The sequence below is a fragment of the Phaethon lepturus genome, unplaced genomic scaffold, assembly GCF_000687285.1.
Source record: "Phaethon lepturus isolate BGI_N335 unplaced genomic scaffold, ASM68728v1 scaffold37560, whole genome shotgun sequence".
NCBI lineage: Eukaryota > Metazoa > Chordata > Aves > Phaethontiformes > Phaethontidae > Phaethon > Phaethon lepturus.
The window spans coordinates 1-21044 of NW_010513273.1; the positions used below are offsets into that span (position 1 = coordinate 1).

Here is a 21044-nt window from a genome sequence, read left to right on the forward strand (position 1 = left end):
ACCTTAGTGATTCTGTGATTCTGTGAATATTCTGATCTCTGGTTTTTGGTATGATTCTCTGAATTCCTTCTAAAAATCATGTTCTGTCTGTGCACACATATTCACTCTTCTGAATTTTACAAGATGTGAGAAAGAGAGAACCCCATGTTTATAAGATGGGAATCTGTCCGAAAGAGCTTGTGACGGCACATTAGTGCTTGTAAAACCAGTGATCCAAGAGGAGCTGGTGGCTTAGGTGATTTTTTGACTTGATGATGAAAAGGATGTAGTCAGGGTTGAATAAGATGGATGCATAGCATGCCTTATTAGGTGAATTTTCACATGGGTCTTATTCACTGGGAAACTACTTTTCAGACAGCTGGTATTGCTAGCATGAACTCACCAGGGAGTGCAAGATTTGATGGAAAGTAGTTTTGTTCTTTATATTGTGGTAGCCTCATGGAGTTCTACTAACAGACAAATATGAATGGTGCTTTATAAGCATGGGAGAAATTTAAAGATATTCTAATGTAATAACAGCATGTGCACAGTAGCAGGTGTGGGAGGGAGGGTCAGGATGCTTCTGAAAGAAACAGTCTTCATGCATGGGATAGGGAAGATATTTCCGTCAGAAACTGGGTGTTAAGCAGTTTTGTGTTACTCGGAGACTTCAGAAGCAAACTTCTACTCTTTGGCTAACTTTATTTGACTGTTTCATTATTTGATTTGAAAACACACAGATTTAAAAAAATTCTTGTTTTAGCTGAGCATGTCTGAGTCACCTTTTTGTGCTGCTGCAATAGGTCCTTAATATGGAGAACAGAAATAAGAGCATTCTGAAAATGAGGATGCTGAAGACAAACGGCTTCAGACCTTAAAAATGAGCTGAAAGTGGCTCTAGAACAGATCAAACCAAAGTGAAGTGGTGCATGTTCCTTTTGAACCTATATTTTACACTTGTGATTCAGTTATAGCTGGAGATCTGGGAACTTAATGGTTCTAGCAACTTGAATGCAATGCTTGTTCTCTGACTCACAAAGGGAAATCAAGCTTTAACTCTTTTGAAATAATGTTTTTGCTTCCTAGTGTTTGTTTAATTTAACAGCCCTTGCTGGTTACATGTCCTCATAATGGTTCATTTTCCCTTCTCAGCTGGAAAAGGTATTACAGCAGGGAGATATTGGGGAGTGTGCAGAGCCTTATATGATTTTTAAAGAATCTGATGCAGCAAAGGTAAGAATTTTTTTATGTTTTGATTAAATTTGGCTACAAGCACTTTAAGGCATTTTGATATTTATAAACTAAATATACGTTACTTTCTTTCACCTTGGGACTTAACAGCCATTGATACTATTCCTGTTGTTAAAAGGATCCATTTCTAATTAAGAATCTAGTCAAATTCTAAAGGTCAAAGAAGAGTCAAAGACCCTTGAATCTTGATGCCTTATTGGGGTAGAGTAGTTAAAGGTCATCAGTTTTTGTAGCTGACAGGGGAGATGTGTGATTGCCATCAAGCTCAGTCGACTGTGATTCCCTGTCCCAAAGGATCAGCTGTATCTTATAGGTGGGTCAAGTGAAGGCAGCCTTTGATGTGAGTTTGCAGTGAAATTTCAACTTTTCCGTTGCTTCTCCAGCTTAACTCCATCACAGTATCTCTACCTTCCTCTAGAAGGGTTATGAAGCGGATGAAATATGGTAACAGGAGATTCTCCATCAGGCCTGGTTTTGAATTGCAGTGCATTTCTGGTTCTTTTTTTCTTTCTGCTATTTTCTGCTGATTTTTCTTTTTTCTGATATTGTAAAGAAGAGCCACACTCAACAGCGGGATGAAGCTGTCCTTTTTACATATAGTAAGGTTGATTTTAAATTTTTATACTTTAGTGTTCGTTTTGTTCATTAAGTCTTCCTTTAGCTCCTGCCTTCAACAGTTTGGGCATTGTCCTGTGCAGTAAAGTCCTGGGCATTTTAAAGCGCAGTGGATGGCATGGACCTGCCTCAATTTGACTGATTCTTTGTCTTTCCTTCACGTGTTTAAATGCAGCCTGTCTCCTTGCAGGACTAAAAGCAGGGGTTTCCCCACAGGGAAGAATGCTGTCTTATTCCCTGCAGTTGGCTGGTTGCTCATCGTAGTGTATTGGAGTCTGGGTGGGAATTGCAGGTCTGGTTGGTTCAGGAGCAAACAACAATGCTGGTGGTACCTGCAGAATTCAGTGGCACCTGGACTATGGCCGTTCCTCGATCTTTTCACCCACAGGCTACTGTTTGTTTTTCTGAAGTGCTTTTTCCAATGCAACAGTGATTATAGCATAGCAAATCTCTGATTTTACTAGTAGTCAGAAGGAGAAATGTCTAACTTGAGCTCAGTATATTATTTTACAATTTCTTTTTGTAAGATTTGCAAGAGATCTTGGAAAGGAAGCCTTGGGTACACAGAATGTGAAGCAGTACTTATGAGACTCAGAAATGGTTCCTAATTTCTGGTACAATTGGGTTGAGCCAAGTGAAATTTAACGGGTAATAGTGAGGACTGGATGAAGGGCAAAACAGAGATGCCAACCCTTCTGTGTTCAAGAGGCTTTCCATTATGCTTTTTTCAAAGGAGCTGGGATGTTCATTTATTAGTTTCGATCAAACTCTAACAAAGTTTTGCCTTCCTAAAGTTCTAATATATTTTAGCTGAAGAAGTTCACATTTTTTGTCTATCTCTGCCTTTCTATCACTGCAGCACAATATGAAAAATGGATATCTTTCGCCTCAGGTATATAGATAACAAAAGTAAAAAACCTACATTTCCTGTGATCAGTAAGTTGACATGTGCCTAAGTGAAATTTTGGAAAGGGATTTGCAGGATGCTTGGGGATGTAGGTGAAAAGGTGTTTTTTCAAGGTCCTCTTCCCAGCAAGGTGCATAAGCATGTCCTGAACTAGAAGAATGTGAGCAACAGAGCTCGCTCTGTTGTTATCCAGCCACCTGTCTGGGAACTTCTTGAAGACCTGTAGGTAACAACCTTTCTAAAGCAAAAAATTGCTCTTCAATATGCAGAACTATGGAAGAGTCCTCCTTCCCTCAATAAAATGAGTACGATACTGCTTATTTGAGGAATGTTTTCAGTTTCCCATGCAACTCCAGATGATCTGAGTGCCTGATGCGTAAAATCACATTAAGAAAGACCATTTCAGACTTCACAGAGTAAAATTCAGCTTTTCTTGAAAGGGCAGTGGGCAGATGAGCTCACTGGAATTTGACAGGCTATTTGGGAGGCTTAAGAGCATGAGGCAGCTGCTCTGACTCTCAGACTGTCCTGTGTCTGGTACTGTTGGCCTGACGGCAATTTTGTGAAGCAGAAGTCATTATTGCCTAGCACTTAGTGATCCTCCTCTAGAAGGTGCTATTGAAGCACAAAATCATTGCAAGTTAGAAAAGATACCATTGTTACTTACTAATTTTGCTAAATGAACTTTTCTTCCCATTCCTTTTCTCTTAATCTCTTGGATTGAATATTTTCTTCACAGAATAAGGAAAAGTTGGAAAAACTGAAATGCCAGGCAGAACAGTTTTGCCAAAGACTAGGCAAGTATCGAATGCCTTTTGCCTGGACAGCCATTCATTTAATGAACATTGTGAGCAGCGCTGGAAGTTTGGAAAGAGACTCCACAGAAGTAGAAGTTGGCACAGGAGGTACAGTGTCTGGCATCTGCATGAGGGAACGTGGACAAATCCAGAGTTTACTGAAGTCCTGATTCATTCCCTGTATCTGCCATTGCTCTTTCTATCACTTTCCTCCCCCTACCCTAGGCCTTCTGATAGTCTTGGGTCATGGTTGAAATAAAACAGAAAAGTCCATGATAACAAATGGATTTATCTTTCAAGGATTTTACAAGCAAACCATCTGTTATATTATTTAAAACCAGGCTTTTAGGACTGAGAGCGCGTTACAGGCTGATGAACATTTTCCAGAGGAGTGGATTAATCTTTGTGAACCACACAGCTCATCTGAAACTGCTCTTCAGCATCCCCAAAACTGCCAGCTTCATCATCTTTCAGAGCAAGAGAAATACATAAATCTCCACATGATAAAGACTTTTATAATAGCAGTAAGGCACTGGGGTGAGGTTGCTGTGAGAGGAGCAGAAGTAGTCAGCTGTGCTTCATAGCCTCCTGATGCCTCAGGAGTGTGATTGTCTTAGCATAACCACCTCTTCTATCATGCTTATTGCATAATTTCCAAAAGCAGCAGCTATCTTCTTGTGTAGAAAATCCTGGCCGGAACAAAAGTAGGCTCTTGGACAATTGTTTTTCTTCTTTTTTAATTCCTCCCCTTTTTTATTTTTTGAAGAACGTAAAGGATCGTGGTCTGAGAGGCGGAATTCTAGTATTGTCGGGAGGCGTTCGCTAGAGAGAACTACAAGCGGGGATGAGGCTTGCAATTTGACCAGTTTTAGACCAGCTACACTGACAGTGACAAACTTCTTTAAACAGGTATTGTATGATGCTATCTATTTAAGGAGCTGCTCCTTGGACAGAGTGATTTGATCATGTGAAGTCCGTTTAGACCCAAATTATTAATTTGTGATGCTTTCACTGCATATAATGTCAGTTCCCTGATCACAGGATACTCCTGAACAGCAAGCAATGGCTTTATTATACTGTGTGCTTAATTCTGCCAGCAGTGGGTCCACAGTCAATTGATGGATTCTTTCAATAAGTTTACTGTGAATAATTATGTTACGGAATTTGAAATTATTAGCTGGTTTTGACTTGGATGATAAAGTGTCATTATGGCATATAACTACTCTAACTAATAGAACTGGGTTTCCCCAGGAGAATATCAGTTTATTTTGCTCCAGGTTTTTCTAACATGCATTGGAAAAATCATTGGTAAACATATTTAGAAAAATGCCTATAGAAGCAAGTTCACAACAACTGAGGCTAACTTCTTTGGGTTAGTATGTGCCAAAAAGTGTCCTAGATATTTGTCCTAGTCTAAGAGTTGTGGAGCCTTTATCATGATGGTCAGTTTGGTTTCGTTGAGTGATAGAGAACCCCGTTGAAACATCAACAGGCTCAGAACTCGGTTCATCAACATGATTTGTGGTTGGCATCAGTCCCCTGGGCTCATCCAGGGATGCCTGAGAAAACAAAGCATTTCACTTCTGATGCTGCTTTGCTGAGGGGCAGCTCATCTCAGCCAGAGCTTGGGATTCTCCTGAGAAGCAGTAACAAACATGATTAAATGGAATAAAATTTTTAGTTAAGCTTAAAAAATGGTTTCAGGTCATTAATTTTTTTTTGAGATTTCCTTAATGTCACATCTGGTTAAGGAAAAATGTTATTTCAATGTCACCTTTGTGTGTAAAAAGGGATTTAATAGTGAACAACCAAATATTTTTTGGATTGATTTCTTGATGACAATACAAAGATTTAGATTGCATTGAAAGTTGGTTAAGTGCTTTTTTTTTTTTCCCGATTGTTTTGGTTGTGTGCCACTTTCACTGTGGGTAGCCATCCAAAGTCTGCTTTTAATTACAGTAGTGTAAATAAGGAGAAACGTCATCAAGGGCATCAAGTTATTGGTGCAAACCATGTAAGTGGAGGGTGACTCATGCCTCTGGTGCTCCATGCTTTCATGAAACTCAGTATGACTGTAAATGGGCTCTGGGAATGGTATTTCTGGGGTCTCGGTGACACGGAGCAGCGCAGGAAATTCCCTTTACTTGGAGTGTTAATAAAACCCAGTTCTGTAACGTATTCACCCAAGATGTAGAAAGTAAAAAAAACCCCAAAAACAGTGTCTTACAGCACTGCTAATGCAGCCATTCCACCGACCATGTTCTGCAGCCCTCTTTGTAATATACACCAGTTCACTAAGTTAGTAATGATTTACAAAAGCATATATTTATTTACTTTGTCGATATTGTTGAGGTTGTTTTCACTTGACAACTTTGAAACAGCTTGTTTTATTAATTTGTCCTTTAAAAATTGCTGAACGTTGATTGAAGATTTTAAGTTTCTAATTCTTCTGTATCTTTTATGTTTTATCTTCCCGTCATTTCTTCCCATTGAGTGCAATTAATTGAATACGACCCGGCTTTTTTCTCCTTCCATTTGCTTCTTTTTTCATATTGTGATTTATTACCTTTATTGTCAGATATCTTCTGCTTTGGCATAGTCAGATGGTGGCAGAGTCACATTTTCTATAATGTTTCCAAAATTAATGAATTTCTGAGCTACTAGAATGTGGCACAAGGAAGACTGACAACAGACTCCTCCTACTTCCCACCGTTTCTTAACACTTCTGAAAAGTAACTCTTTTAGACTTACACCAAAGAAAAGGCAGAGGAGAAGGAATGGAGATCACTACCTGAGTGACGGATACTATTTCAAACTATTATACTTGCTAAAAATTGGATATTTGGGGGGAATCTTCTAACAGCCATTCTCAGTTTTGTAAAAGATAATATTGATGGGGAGAGAAGAGGTTTTCAGTGAGAAGCTCCTGCAGCTGTCATGATGATTAATAAGGAAAAAAGGAAGGAGAAAGTATAGAGAAATGAACTGTAATTTAGTGTGTTAATTTTAACACCTTGTTCTGGGAAGGTACATTTTGATATCAGAGGAAAGACACTGTAGTATTAGATGGTTTATTCATTCTCTCACAATCCTGAAAGGTTGTGTTGATAACCATTTTCTTCCCAACATCCAACAGGAGGGCGACCGTCTGAGCGATGAAGATTTGTACAAGTTCCTTGCTGACATGAGACGGCCATCTTCAGTGTTACGGAGACTGAGGCCTATCACAGGTATTGAACGAGATCTTTTTGGCTCACGTGTGTTAAGGTATTTGGTTAGTCCTTCCCAATTGCAACCCGGTTCTTATAAGTGAGCAGACGGAAGAACCCTAAGAAGTCATCGACACAAATCCCTGGTAGACCACGAGCACTAAAGATGGCATTTTGGCAGGTTTTTCACTGGCATATGTGCACATGCAGCTCCTGCCACACTGAGAGTAGCATCTGTGAGAAGAAGGTGCAAACCCTGAAGCCCTAAACCCAGCGGAGGCTGAGGAACCTCTGTTCTCCTGAGTAAATACCACTCTCTAGCTGAAAGGAGATCTCTCTCCTGGCTCCCACTTGGTTAATAGGAACATACTCCACCTCTGTTTGAGAAAGGGAAATAAAAAATGCTGGCACACCAGCAATGATATATCACTGGTCCCTGACCTGTGCTATTCCTGACAATATTTACTTAACCTGTTCTTAAAAATCTCCAGTGACAGCAATCCTGCCACTTCCTTAGATCATCTCTCCCAGCACCCAGCTGTCCTTGCAGTGAGGTTAGGTATTAAGAAAACTGCAAAATTATCATAGCGCAAATTAATCTGATTACGGTCTTCTCGTGCCTTCAGGGCAGTTATCACAACCTTTCAAGTACTCGAATGCTGTTACTAGTTACTCTTACTCACTTCTGTTTTGTAGCCTAACCAATCTCAAGTTTTTTTAGCCCTTCCTCAAAGGTTGTGATTTTAAAATTGCTTGTGGTTTTGTTACTCTCTGCTAGAGTTTCCTCAGGCACAGTTGCTCTAAACTGGGTATGCTGCTCCAAAGACATCATGCCAAGCAAGCAGAGGAATTTGTCTCCAGTGTCTTACACATGACTCTGCACTATGCATCGTAGGATGGTTGTACCTTCTGGACATTGGCATGTTGTGACTGGTGTCACCCAGCCCTTTTCTACAAAATTGATCCATCCCAATTATTTTTTTTTACATGTTTTCATGTTTGGCTTTTCCTTCTTAATACAAGTCCTTTGCTTTTTATTATGTTTCACCTTAGTCATTTGATGCCATTTCTCCAACTCTCCTGTCTTCCACATTTTTACATTCGTTTGAGCCTCAGTGGCATCCACCAACAATCAGTGTGCTGTCAGTACTCTCAGCTGACTTGCTAAGGAATATATTCAGTAATCTTGGTGCAGATTAGCTTTCAGCAACTCCTGATGTATCCTTCCAGTTTGAAAGGCAAGATTCTTGACGAGACTTTGAGTATTGTTTTTAACAATAGTTGGACCTTACAGTAGCATTATCTAGACTGTATTTCCCCACCTTGCCTATGAGAACAGCATTTGGGACTTGCTAAGATACATCTTTCCTGTTGGTTCTTATTATCTGGTACCTCAGTTGCCCTAGATACCACTTTGATTCACTGTTATTTGTTTTTAGCAAATCCACATTGGCTGTAATTTATCATTTATTTATTAAATTAATACATAGGATATTGATCTGAAGAAACAAAGCATAAATATGCTTTTTGATTTAAATTAACTTCTATGTATTGTAATAAAATAATTTTCTTCTTACAGCTCAATTAAAGATAGACATATCTCCAGCTCCAGAGAATCCCCATTACTGTCTAACTCCAGAGTTGCTGCAAGTCAAACTTTACCCAGACAGCAGAGTTAGGCCTACAAGAGAAATCCTGGAGTTTCCTGCCAGGGATGTCTACGTTCCAAATACCACATACAGGTTAGAGTTTTGAAATATGTTTCACGTTTCAGGGTCTGAGACTGGCAAATGTAGAAATTCCTACCTTATCACCTGGTTCATTGCAAAACTTGCTATATCAGTAGATTTGCTGTGCCAGAGGAGCAAAAAGGGTCCAGATTGACACAGCAGAAAATACGCAGATGTGAATGGATGAACATATTTGCATAAAACTTGTCTGTGAACAGGAATATGAGAGAGGTTTCTCCATTTCCCAAAATTCACAGTGAAATTTAGTTGAATTCTTTTCAGTTTTATGTAGGTTCTTTTCTTAGTCTGTGTGCTAAAGTCATTGTTCTCTTACTGTTTTTACTTCTTTGGCACTTCTAGTGACTTACTTTTTTTCTTTAAAGTAGGGGATAAAAGTGAAGAAAATGCTTAATCTCTTCGTTCATATTTCCATTATGATTTAAAAGCAATTTCTTTGTTTACAATGCTTTGGAAAAAATCTTCTGAAGATCTAGAAGATAAGAAATTTTTCTATGGTATCTTGGAAAACAATAACCTTTCTAGAACTAAGCCCAGGCAAGGAACAGATTTCTTTTCATTATGTACCACTATTCATTTAAAGCTTTTTCACAGTATCTTTGAAGGCATCACACCTCCGAGTGGAATTGTCTTCTTCAGTTGAGAGATTTCACCAACTTACTCACCAAATCAGTTACTCCTTGTTGTAAAAGTTAGATGAATACAAACCAGGTTTTTATAAAGCGAAGTTTACAAGAAAGAGGTTAGCCAAGTTTCATATCTCATGTCTTTTCAAAAGTTTAATTTACTTATTTAGTTATTTATTTATTTTTAGAGGTTAGACAGGTAATTAAACATTACAATACACCAGTACAAATAAGCAGCATTGTGTGATATCTTCTTTCTAATAAATCCATGAGGAGTAAAAGTATTTTTTCAGTTTCTCTGTAATTAGCACATTCTGTTCACAGTTGCTTCACTGTGACAAATTACAGTATAAAACCAGTTTCTGTATGGTTGCAAATGTTGAAATAAAAAAATCCATACTGTACAAGGGTTAGGTAAGATATGCAAGTCAATATGACTCAATGTAACTGCAGAATTGGGGTCTTTGTCAGTCAGCACTTTCACAGCCAGCCACCCACAAGCATGTCCATAGTCCCTCTGCCTTACAGTATTCTGCAGCTGAAGCTAAACAGATGTGAATGCGTTCTCAGGAGCAGGACCAACGCTGTTGCATAGCTTGTGCCTACAGGGTTTGTTGGTTGGTACCATTGACTCCATTGGAGTTGCCCCCAACAGGCAACTGTTCTCTATTTGAAAGGCGTTTTGTCATCTGCTCACTTGGCCTTTCATTTAATTTCTTAGGTGTACTAAAAGGTTGCAAAATGGCTCTGAATCCATTTCGAATGAGAAGAAAAGATTTCTTAGTTATTTCAGTCAGCTTTGAAGCTTAGCTCTTAACCTGTGGTTAGATCTGTGCTGTGGCTTACTTGATGTGTGTGTACACATCTATAGCTGCATGAGTACAGTGCTTCAGTGAAGATTGGCCTGAGCTACACTGATGAAAATTTGTCTGGAAATACACAGAACCCTAAAATGGGGAATTGCCCATCTTTCATTTGCTCATAGAAATATTCCACAACAATAACATGAACCTAACATGAATGTACTTACTTAATGAAACAAAATTTCTTTTTTTCCTTATAGATTAATACCTAAATGTCTTCCGTAGCATTTTGCCAGCTCTTTGTTCACTGAAACACTTTTCGTGTTCCCTACTACACAACCCAGAAACAAATGCAACAGCCTGAAAACTCATTCTCCCAAGCAACATTATCGAATACATGAGTAGGCGGTTGATTCCTAGGCGTTAGAGTTTCATCCTGGGGAGGTAAAATCTCCACAGAAGTTACAGCACATTGACAATGGAGCTGGGGGGAATGAAAATACTCACCAAACATACTGTAAGACTGCAAATGCCTCAGGGTTTATGTCACTGGAGATTACACCATACAGTGTATGGATTTAGACACGCATCTGTTATTAAATGTAACATGAACTTCTTTGATGTTGTACTGTTCAGTGTATATGTTCTGAATTAAAATGCGTCAGGTTGAGCATTCAGTCAAAACTTTTTAAATCTGTTGGGTGTATCATTATTTTGGTTGACTTGAGCAAGTAGTATCTTCCTTTCTTAGGCTTCCAGTATAAGCCTTTTCTTCTGTCTAGTCTTCCTCTTGACCTTGGCGTTACGTATTTCCCATTAAGATTGGTTTCCTCACATTCACTGTGCCACCAGCCTCCTGAGGACAAATATTGTCAGGTCAGTTACAGTCAGTTGTACCCAACATATTGTGCTCAGTTTCCAAGTAGACAGCTCCCATTTGCAACATAAATCTTCTTTAGACCAGTCCCAGCAAAAGTGACAATTACCCAGTATACCCAAATGAAATGGTGCATGTACATATACCCACTTACACTTGCAAGTTGAGGGACAATACAAAGATGTTGAAGATGTTGTGCTCCCCATTATTGTCTGCTTCACATAAAAGAAATGGTGCATAGAAAACTGCACACACAAATGCTGCCACTAACTTGGGACGCTTATGGAGTTAGCTCCACACTTTCATGTTTCCTGTGACTCTCTACAACTGACTTTCTGATTTGCTGATATTTTTCTCGGGTAGAAATAGTTAATATGCACGAGGCTGAAGAGCCTTTAGTAAACAAATTCTCTTTTTTATTGGATGGTATCCTTAACCACAAACTTAAATTGTAAGACCAGTTTTGCTTGCAAAGGACTGGCAGTGACTCTGTGCTAACAATGAAAGTTCAGCACTTTGGAAGTCACTGGTGAGCTGCTTTATGGACACTAGAGCTGAGTAACACTCTCAGCATTGTTTCAGACATTAACAATTCTCAAGCCTAGGATGACGTACAAAATGTTTGTTGCATGAAGCAGGTGTCTGGGGGCAATTCTGTATCCTGTGGTTTAATCATTACTTGCTTTTTCAATTGTTTGCTTTTTGCTATAAACTGGAAAAACATAAAAGCTTAATAAAATCAAAGAATTAGGACTCCTTTAACCAAATTATCTTTAAGGAGGAATATGTCTTCAGCCTCACATCTTTCTTGCTCTTTTGAGAGTGATAATAGCATGTATAGCTTTTACCTTGACAAACAGCTAAAATCTCCATTTGCATGGAAACTCACCATCAGTCTTAACTTTTGGTTTGCAGTCAAAGTGGAGTTGAGTCAGTTTGTCTTCTCTTTTTTTTTTGCAAGGAGGGATTAAACAATCTGACCTTGGGCTGCCACACTGGAGCAGGCATCAGAGGAAGAACTGCCCTTTACTTAATAGCTCAGAATCTCACCCTGGGATTTTATTTCAACCTGTGCTGCTAGTTCTGTTTCTGATGTTGGTTGTTTGCACAGCCTCACTATGCTTTACTTTTACCTATCTATGAAACAGAAAGGTGATACCTCATTGTTGTAGGGCCCTACTATCTGCCAACGAAAAACATCTTCTGTCCTTTCCTGCAAGCAGAAAGATGCTGCTACCCTCTGTTTTCTGTATCTAAAGCCAGGTTAGTATCAGTAAGTACCCACTAAAGCATACGACCATCCTTCATATAACAAAGAAACTCCTGTGTTGATATACCCAGCATACTGATACCTAGGTAGTTTTCTGGACAGTTGAAGTCGTTTATTATGTCCACGTCACGGTCTGTGGTGGAGAACTGCAGCTCTGTCTGCTCCGGCAGGGCGTTGGGGATGCTCCCGGAGATCCGTGAAAGCTGGAGGGTGTAGTCTGTTTCTGGGCCTCCCAAGCTGAATGCATACTCGATGTAACGTTTATTATCTTTCCAGTCCTGCAGCTCAATCCGAAAGATGTAGTCCCCTTGTTTAGTAATGGAATAGGTCTTGTTCAGGCCTAGCCAGAATTCCTCTGCAAAGTCATAGTAAATAGGTGCTGTTAATATGGAACTGAGCATAAACACACTTAGCATGTTTTTCAGATCTCTAACCCATACCTCAAATAGCTCGTTCACCTTTAAAGTATCGGTATTTGAAAACATGTGTTCAAATAAGCTGTGCAATGTCAGAATTGAGAGATGTCAGAGGTGAGGACTAGGGGACAGAAGTCACCGGGCAGAGTTAGCGGGGAAGGGGTTATGTGATAAACTTTCCCTAAACCCCCATATTGCTCACGCTGCTGTTGAATTTGTTTTTACAGATAACCTGTGGGTAGTATGTGTGAAAATATAGTATTTAAAAGGATTTATTCATTGCTTTAATTAAATCAATAATATGAGCCTTGGGGACTGTTGATCTTTTCAGAGGTCTCCAGCTACATTCTTTTTGTTTACTTCTTCTTAACTGCACACTGGTGATCAATAAAAGCAAGAGATATAAATGAACTGGAGCTTCGCCTTTAACTTTCCCACCTCTTGTGAAACTCTGAGAGGGAGCTCAAGACATTTAAAACATGCATAATTGGAACTATGACAAATTAAGTAAATGACATACATAAAACCTAATTGCAATTGTTGTATTTTTTAAGGCAAGAGCTGCAGAACTAAACGGAGGTTTCGATACCCTTGTGTACAAAGTGAATTTAACTTGAGCATTTTTCCTTTGCTAGAATTCTTGATAATTAGTTTAATTGTTCCATAAATTATATTCATTAAGTAGCTTATTATCAGTGCTGCTGGTGTCGGTGCACAATAGGTAATTGCCACATGTAGAAATAGTGTAGCTGAATGTGAGTGCCATACATGCAGGTGGCATTTAAAGCAATAGAAGACAAGATGGTTGAGTAAAATACTCCCACAATTTACAGGTAAGGAGCAGTAGCCTGTTATATTTTATCACCTTAGAATATGCAGCACAGAACTGAGTAGGACGTAGCTGAGACTGATTTGAGCTGCTGCAAAATCTTTCTGACAGTGAAAAGATGTGGCTTCACGTTGGTTTAGTATATGGGAATTGGAGATCAATCAAGGAGCAACTGTAGAATTCAATATGATCAGACAAACTATACAGGTACAAGTCTACCTCAGTTGTGAGCTACTGTCCCAAAATGCAGGAGAGGTTGAGATATAGCAGCTCTTTATTGTAGGAGAGGTGGAAGTAAGTCAATATTGCTGCCCACACTGGTGAGGTTTTGATCTGTGCTGTGCCTAGACAGTCAAAGTATTTTCTAAACAAAAGTAGAGTCATCTCAATGTATGAGGAAAAATAGGAAAAATATTCTGGATGGGGAGGCCGTTGGGCAGCACTTGGTGCTACAAATTCTTTGGAGTTGATGATTAACAGCGGAACATGGGTGTTTCCTCACCCTATCCAGCCACGGAGTGGATTGGCCACTGTGCAGGAAAGCCAGACATGCTTGTGTAGGGGAGTGCACGCAGCCTCCGGCTCTCTTGCGGTTGGAAGAATTGATGTGGCGGTTTTAAGGGAAACAGGATTGCAGAAAGTTTGAGAGAAGGTAGTGACAACAACTTGGTGAGGTTTTGCGTTTATGTGTATATTCCAAAGGCTTTGTGGGGTGCTTTTATAAATAGTAAAATCTCGATAATTGAACAGTGTTTAAAGCATTCTGGCCTTGATTCAGCAAAAGTTTCTAAACACACATGTGAAGGTGTGTCTTTGAGATTTTACTGAGTTACATTTTCTGGTGTTCCACTACTTAGGTAAGCTGCTCCAGTTTGATCGCAGGCTTTGTCTGCTCTCATGTGAACACCTTTAAGCAAGCAGATTCACCTTCTGAAATCAACTGATACAAAAAAAAAGACAGAAAAAAAAAATTTTTACCATTGAGATCACCAAAACCATTTGCATAGGCATCCCAGGTTTGGTTGAAGTCTAGTGATCCATCCACTCTGTTCTGGATTACAGTCCAGGAACTGCCTGCAAATGTGAAGATGAAATAAGTCACAAGCCTGGTTTAAGTGTTTAAAGCATTAGAGTGAAGATAAAAAGTTACTGAGGCCGTCAGCCGCTGACCTGTGGCTTGACCTTGGGTGAGTTTGCTTGCTACTGCAGCGAAGAAGAAAATAGGTTTGCATTGAAGGTGGCTCCATATGAATCCCACTTACTCTTAATTTTGCAACAGACCTGAGCGCACGTGTACTGAGCTATAAAGCCTCTCAGCCGTACTGAGAGCAGATGCTTGGCTCATCTTGGCCTTGGCCTTATTAACTGTCCATGAGTGTGCTCTTGGGTGCTCCAATTTTGAATTTAGAATGAGTTAGCCTAAATCTTCATGGAAGAAATCTAAGTGAGCACAGCTGAACAGAACACGGGGCTGTTTGAGTGTCCTCTGCCACACTTGCAGTGACTCAGCTCGCTGGACTGACTTTGTTAAGCTGCCCTGACTGGGTTTCATTTGTTTATGAGGGCTGAGAAACACAAACATAGAGAAAATGATAAAAAAGAGATATGAAATGTTTCAGACATTTCATCAGATTGTCGGACTCCCTCTACTGCTACTGCTTGACTGCTGGGAACGCAGCTCCGCGGAAGGTATGAAGTGTTGGAGCCCACTAGGGCTGCAGTGGGGTCTTTCTGCTGGCCAGGTCATGACACCCTTGTTTCACCAGTTTCAACAAATGTAAGCAAAGGAGCTTTTTTTCACAGGGCAACCCCATGCTGCTCTGTTTACACACCCAAACAAATCACACCACCCTGCCATGTTGCATCAGCATGTTGCCAGGCTCTCCAGGTAGCCGTGCCAAGGAACTTCGTGAGGAAGCTGAGCAGGACATGCACAGAGCAGCACTGCAGGATGCTGCATTGCGGGCTGAAAAGAACAGGGAACTGGCCAAATGATGTGTGATCTCTGGGTGGTGGCAAAAGGAACAGATAAATGGGTGTCTTACAAAGGTAGAGCTTGGGTAGGTGCTGTGCGTTCTGGTCCGTGTATCAATTCTGGACCTATACGACACATACATAACTACGGACTCACCTAAACATGAGACAGGAATCCTGTCTCCAAGAGTCACCCCTTTGGGTTAGTTTGCTGTATCTCAGTCTCAATCAATAACCCTTGTTAATGAAACAAAATTTTACTAAGGTATTTGCTATTTACTATTTGTTTTCATTTGGGAAAGTTATTAATGGATGCAATATAGTGGCATTCAGACTCGCTGTTTTCATTCTGTATGGTTAAAGGGACTTGGTTTTTTAAATATCATAGAATGGTTTGGGTTGGAAGGGACCTTAAAGATCATCCAGTTCCAACCCTCCGGCCATGGGCAGGGACACCTTCCACTAGACCAGGTTGTTCAAACCCGCATCCAACCTGACCTTGAACACTTCCAAGGATGGGGCATCCACAGCTTCTCTGGGCAACCTATTCCAGTGCCTCACCACCCTCAGAGTGAAGAAATACTTAATTTAATACAATTCATTTATGTCACATGATTGAAAGTCCTTTCTTTGGTATAAAGAAGAGGTGAATAAAAAATGCAAGCAGTGTTAAGGAGATTTTAGGGTATAGGAAACCTGAGTTGAGAACACAGGCCAGTAAGAGAAGTCAAGATAATCCTGCTAAGTTTTTGTGTACTTTGGGATGAGACACAATTTTTTGGCTTATAGGAAACTACTTTTGTGAAAATTAGACTGTTGCTGGCAGAGGTGTCTTACCAAATTTCATTTCACAGTAGACATCGAAAGCTTCTGAGCCGTTGGGCTTAATAGTGTAAACACCACTGGACCTCATGCCGCTGTTATAAAGACCAGTGCAGTCAGGAGCGGCACCTAGGAAAGCAAACAGCAGACAATTGCAAATCCTGTTTTGGATGTGGTAAATTTAATCTAGCTTTCTAACTTGAATTTCTATATGGGATAGAGTCAAAAGAAAAACTAGAACAATTTTTTGGTAATTTTATTGTACAATAATTGTCATGAAATGGACAAACTGCTTTGGGCTCAGTAGTACAGCTGCCAAGGTGTACGTAGGTTGGACCGCCTGTATTTTTAAAGTTAGGCAAGGTCTCAATTTTGGATAATTTTGGAAAGTTTGTAAGGCCTAAGACTAGACTCTGGTAAATGGACTTTCCTACCCCTTGTAAAGTTCACAATAAATACCGTTCCCATTGTCTTGGTTCGAAAATGACTCTCAACTTTAAAGAAAGCTCTTCCAAATCTTAGAATTAGCCAGCGTGAGGTAAATGAGTTCTTTGTTCACACTCTCTAAGACAGGCATTGGCAACGCCAGAAGTGTCAGTAAAAGGATGGCCACAGCACATGTTTACAAGGGGTAAATGGAGGTTGAAGGTTGAGGACAGGATTACTGCATTATTGGACCTCGGTTTTGTATGTCACCTCAGAGTACACGTATAGCGGGGCTAAGTAGATGATGACATTTTTCCCAAAGCGCAAAATCTAGCTCCTTCCCACAGTGCTGTGTATAACATGAGTCTCTTGCTTTTAGTCTTTAACTGTTAAAAACCAGAAAATGCTGCGAATGCAATGTATTGCGTAGTCACGTCTAAGAGATAAGGCCTCACCATCAGATCTGTATGTTACAGCTGTGGCGTTGCGCACAGGAAAGGGGATGGCCTCTGATTCTGTTTGCTCCTCCGTGAAGGAGTTCTCTGCGAGTTCCTGGAGCTCTATGTTGTTTAGCTGAAAGAACCGTAATCACAGACTGTTAATTTCCCAAGGCTCTGAAATGATGAGGTTCATGTATCAAGCTGAACGATGTCATGCAGAGAATAATTTTTCTTGTGAATGTAATCCTTTAGAACATCCAATTTACAACATAAAAATAATTTTAGAACTGCACTGGTGGATTTCAGTTGCATGAATGTCAGCTGCGCCACTGCTCCAACAAGGTAGGATTCATGAGGCGAGTAAATGACCCATTCTCATGGGGTACACCTTAATGGGCAAACAGATTTAACCTACTTCCTCAGGTGACATCACATAGACAAATAATACCAACATCTAAAGAGCACAAGACCCACAGTTCCTTAGGCTGAAATGCATTTTCCTTTTATAGCCTTTTCTTAGGAATAAATTAAATATGAGCATGTCGGTTATACCCAGTGTTACGGTGACACGTTGAACTGCAGAACATCGTTTCCTATTGGAGTAAATATCGGAAAAGAAGAAAGACAGAAAGTAATGATACTTAGAAGACCAATGGAAGAACAAAATATGATGGATATTAGGAGAAAAAAAGAAAATCAGCATTCAGAAAATACAGCAGCCTGGTGTTGATAGACAATATTTCAAAGCTGTGTTCTTGGTCATTGTGTGCCCTGGCCATAGCCCCCTGTCTGGCAGCACAGCAGTCTCTCACCCAAAAAGGTACCTGTTTGCGGTCAAAATTGTTTCTACTGTCCTCTACACCCCCAAACTGTGAACAAGAGGGATGGCTGACCCAAATGAATGGTTGGGCCATTGACTCCTTCAGTGTTAGGAAAGATGACAAATTCTGAAAAGAGAAATAGCGTTGGTTCTGTACCTTGTCCTCCAGCTCCATTATTTGATTGTGCTGTCTGTCAAGTTGCACATGCTGGTCCTCTACAATTCTGAGAAGTTGCTTGATGTGGTTGTCCTGCTGCTCCACGAAAGCCTGGGGACAGGGAGGGAGGGGGGTTGTGGTCAGAAGCAGCAGAAGACCTTCCCAACCTTTTGTTGTTGTTATTTTCCTTCCATCTTCATGTCCAGAACAATTGCATTCTGTGAAGTTGGCCCTTGATTCAGACTAAATGTATGCCACCAGTCAAAAAAGGAAATGATTCCCAGGATATTAACTTGGGATTTGGGAGATCTGGATTCATCTTTCTGCTTTGAAACAAATACCCAGTATTTTCTCATACAAGTTGTTTAGCCTTATTATGCTTCTGCAAAATACAGTTAATACTTGCTTTTCCATAGGAGACCTTATACCCACTTAAATACTTGCATGTATTGATATTAAATCTCTTAACACTTGTGAGGTTCTTTGGTCCTGGAGGTCATATAGTTATTTAGATGTCCCTCTTTAAAGGTTTAAACTTCCTCATTTTATACAGAGCAGGCAGTTCCTAGTGCATTGATTTGTAATGAGCTGATGACATACAAACTTATGGGCTTGGTAATCACATCACTTTCTTGACTGCAAATTTTTAAATAATTATTATTCTTATTACTACAGAATGTCTTAAAACTGATTTGCAAAAAAATACTGAAAAAGATACAGAGCCTTGTAATTTCACGATTTTCTCACTGATTTCACTGGGGAAATTTACTGCAAAATAAACATGTCAGATTAAGACACTGATTCTTTTAAGATTATCGCAGTGATTTGTTTCTTAAAATACACAGTAGTACTACAGTGAAGATGCAGGGAAAACATGAGCTTCTATTGCATAGCTACCAGCAATAGCATTACAGTTTAATTTGGTTTTGTGTGTCAGGGGCTTTCACAAGTCTACTTACTTTGAGTGAAGAAATTTCTTTTGTCTCTTGCATTGAAGGCTGGGTAATGGCCAATTTTGTGACTTTGTCTTCCAATCCCCATACTTTCTCTTGCAGTTGGATTTTGTTTTGTATGAGGTCTTCAATCTTTGAATTCATCTCCTGTGAGAGGTTCTTTATCTCTTCATTGTTGATTTGCAGTCTGGCCGTAGTTTGTCTGAGCTGTTCTTCTTCTTCTTTGATTTCACTGGTTTGCAGTGAGAGCTCATAAAAGGACCTATCAAAAATGTAAAGTTTTTGAAAGATGTCATTCATCTGCCCCTTGGTCTTATGGACAAAGTCTTTAAGACCGTGCCCAAGCTGGAGGAGTCCATTGGCTAAGATTCGTACATCATCTAACATGGCAAATCTTGACTTGGTCTCAGGAGATGCAGCAGAATCAAAGGAGGAATAATCCTTCTCAGCTCCAGTTGAAAGAGCAAGCGGGGCAATGAATAGAAAGACTAGAATGATTTTCATGTTTTCTGCTCCTGATACTCTTTGGTTGTTTAGGATGCAGAGGCTTTTTCTACTAACAGTTTTTGCTGTGTGACTGTTCTGGATTGAAGAATTTGATCTATTTATACTCCTCTTCATTTTAGAAGAGGCAGACCAACAAGTTGATCATTAAACTCTGTGTATTTGAACAAATGTAACCCCTCTTGAATGTAGGTTGATACCTGGGAAGATAAACCTGAGAGACGGGCATGTTGCTGATTAAACTGGTTCTGAACTTCTCCATCTGCCAGACCTTCTGTTATAAAATGTTACTGATGACATAGTATTTTTCACACAGTGCTTTTTAATAGATTAATTTTGGGTCATAATCTTGATAAGGGCCTAAATTGCTTCTTGTTTGTGTTGTATGATTCCTTTTATTGCGTCAGGAGTATAGAAGGGTTTACCGTACTTAAGAGCACTGGACGCTGTATTTCAGGTTGTGCAGCTCCTTGATAAGCTATGGAAGGGCAAAATATTCCCAGATGATTCACACAACTTGATTCTCATCTTGTACCATTTTCTGATGTAACTCATTGTGCTGCAGTGGATTTACTTGTCGTCTAGCTCAGATTAAGTGAGAAAGAGGGAATTAGGTCCAGAGATTGCCTGGATGTGATTCTACTATGTTAAGGTTTGTGCAGTAATTTACACTATATAAAACTTATTTTTTAAGAGCTGCTTTCCAGAGGTGGGTGAGATAAATAATACCTCGCTTACATTTCTCACCTTACCATTCTTACTGTTTAAGATTCACACTACATAAAGCAAGTCTACCAGTACTCTGAAATAAATGTCCTGTTCTGCAGTAGTCTCTGCATAGAAGCATGTGTGGTTTTTGAATGGTATTGCAGTATGAATGAAAAGTATTTTTCTTTTTGGAATCACTCATAGCAATCCAAAAAAGTAATCCATGCATAATATAGTCTGTACTTTGGAGGGTTTTCAGGTTTTTGCTAGATTCTTGTATGTTTAGGAATTTTAAAACTGTTTAGGAATGTTTAGGAATTTTAAAATTGTTTAGGAATTTTAAAACCCTGGACTTTTTGTTGTTGTTGTTCATGTACATATGCACGTATGATATGAGGCATCAATAGAAATATTATTTTAAAAGTGAAGTTTTTCTGTCATACGTTGGACTTACTGTGTGACGAAGGGTTGATAATACGCAAGTAACCCCCCCACCTGTAATTAAATAACATGAAAGTATTTTAGATCTCCAATTAATTGGTGAACAATATCTTGTACCAGTATGATCTGGATCAGACTTACTGGAGTATCTGTGCAAAGTACAGAAGAACAGCAGGAGCATGTAGATCATCAGGCCTGGCAGCGGAGAGAATGAGGATTCATTCAAAGAGAATCTGCCGGCGTGGAGTGGAAGCAAATGTAGGAATTATCCTTAACTAAAAACCATAATCACTATTCTATGCCAAGAAGCAGCACTGCATTTTCACAGCCCAACAGTTCTGTCCCATAAAAAACAATCCAGTAACTTCTGGTCTTGCAAGGTGTCCCACTGCAGCAGACAATCTTAAGGTCTTCATCCTTGTACGCTGATAATTGTGAATTCTCAGCATTGTAAAGGGCTGTGACCAATCAG

General features: G+C 39.7%; 2 protein-coding genes across 3 annotated transcripts in view; one reads left to right on the forward strand and one right to left on the reverse strand.

Moving 5' to 3' along the window:
• Nucleotides 1-1131: 1131 nt before the first annotated feature.
• DOCK7 (dedicator of cytokinesis 7) overlaps nt 1132-21044 on the forward strand; it is a gene marked incomplete at its 5' end in the record, with an annotated part of 72950 nt that continues 53037 nt past the window's right edge. Inside the window, 5 exons of the mRNA XM_010289687.1 lie at nt 1132-1212; nt 3492-3657; nt 4316-4458; nt 6686-6779; nt 8338-8500. Of these exons, the coding sequence (XP_010287989.1) occupies nt 1132-1212; nt 3492-3657; nt 4316-4458; nt 6686-6779; nt 8338-8500 (647 nt within the window). The remainder of the gene's footprint in view (nt 1213-3491; nt 3658-4315; nt 4459-6685; nt 6780-8337; nt 8501-21044) is intronic.
• Nucleotides 10466-19489, reverse strand: ANGPTL3 (angiopoietin-like 3). 2 transcript variants are annotated; one of them, XM_010289676.1, is made up of 7 exons: nt 18926-19489; nt 17967-18077; nt 17005-17122; nt 16139-16252; nt 14306-14401; nt 12165-12437; nt 10466-10791 (listed from the first exon to the last, which is right to left on the reverse strand). In XM_010289676.1, the coding sequence occupies exons 1-7, from the start codon at nt 19421-19423 to the stop codon at nt 10610-10612; spliced, it is 1392 nt and encodes a 463-aa protein (XP_010287978.1). In that variant the 5' UTR covers nt 19424-19489; the 3' UTR covers nt 10466-10609. The 2 variants fall into 2 exon arrangements, with proteins under 2 accessions (XP_010287978.1, XP_010287970.1); XM_010289668.1 differs by lacking the exon at nt 17005-17122 and having other exon boundaries at nt 10539-10791; nt 17840-18077.

What these genes read in the sequence shown, in the direction of transcription:
- ANGPTL3 (XM_010289668.1), bottom strand. Translation starts at nt 19,423, where the DNA reads ATGAAAATCATTCTAGTCTTTCTATTCATTGCCCCGCTTGCTCTTTCA. An exon ending in AAGAAATTTCTTCACTCAAA is followed by an intron (nt 18,078 to 18,925) that starts GTAAGTAGACTT and finishes CCCTGTCCCCAG; the next exon opens with GCTTTCGTGGAGCAGCAGGA. An exon ending in CTACTGTGAAATGAAATTTG is followed by an intron (nt 14,402 to 16,138) that starts GTAAGACACCTC and finishes TCACATTTGCAG; the next exon opens with GCAGTTCCTGGACTGTAATC.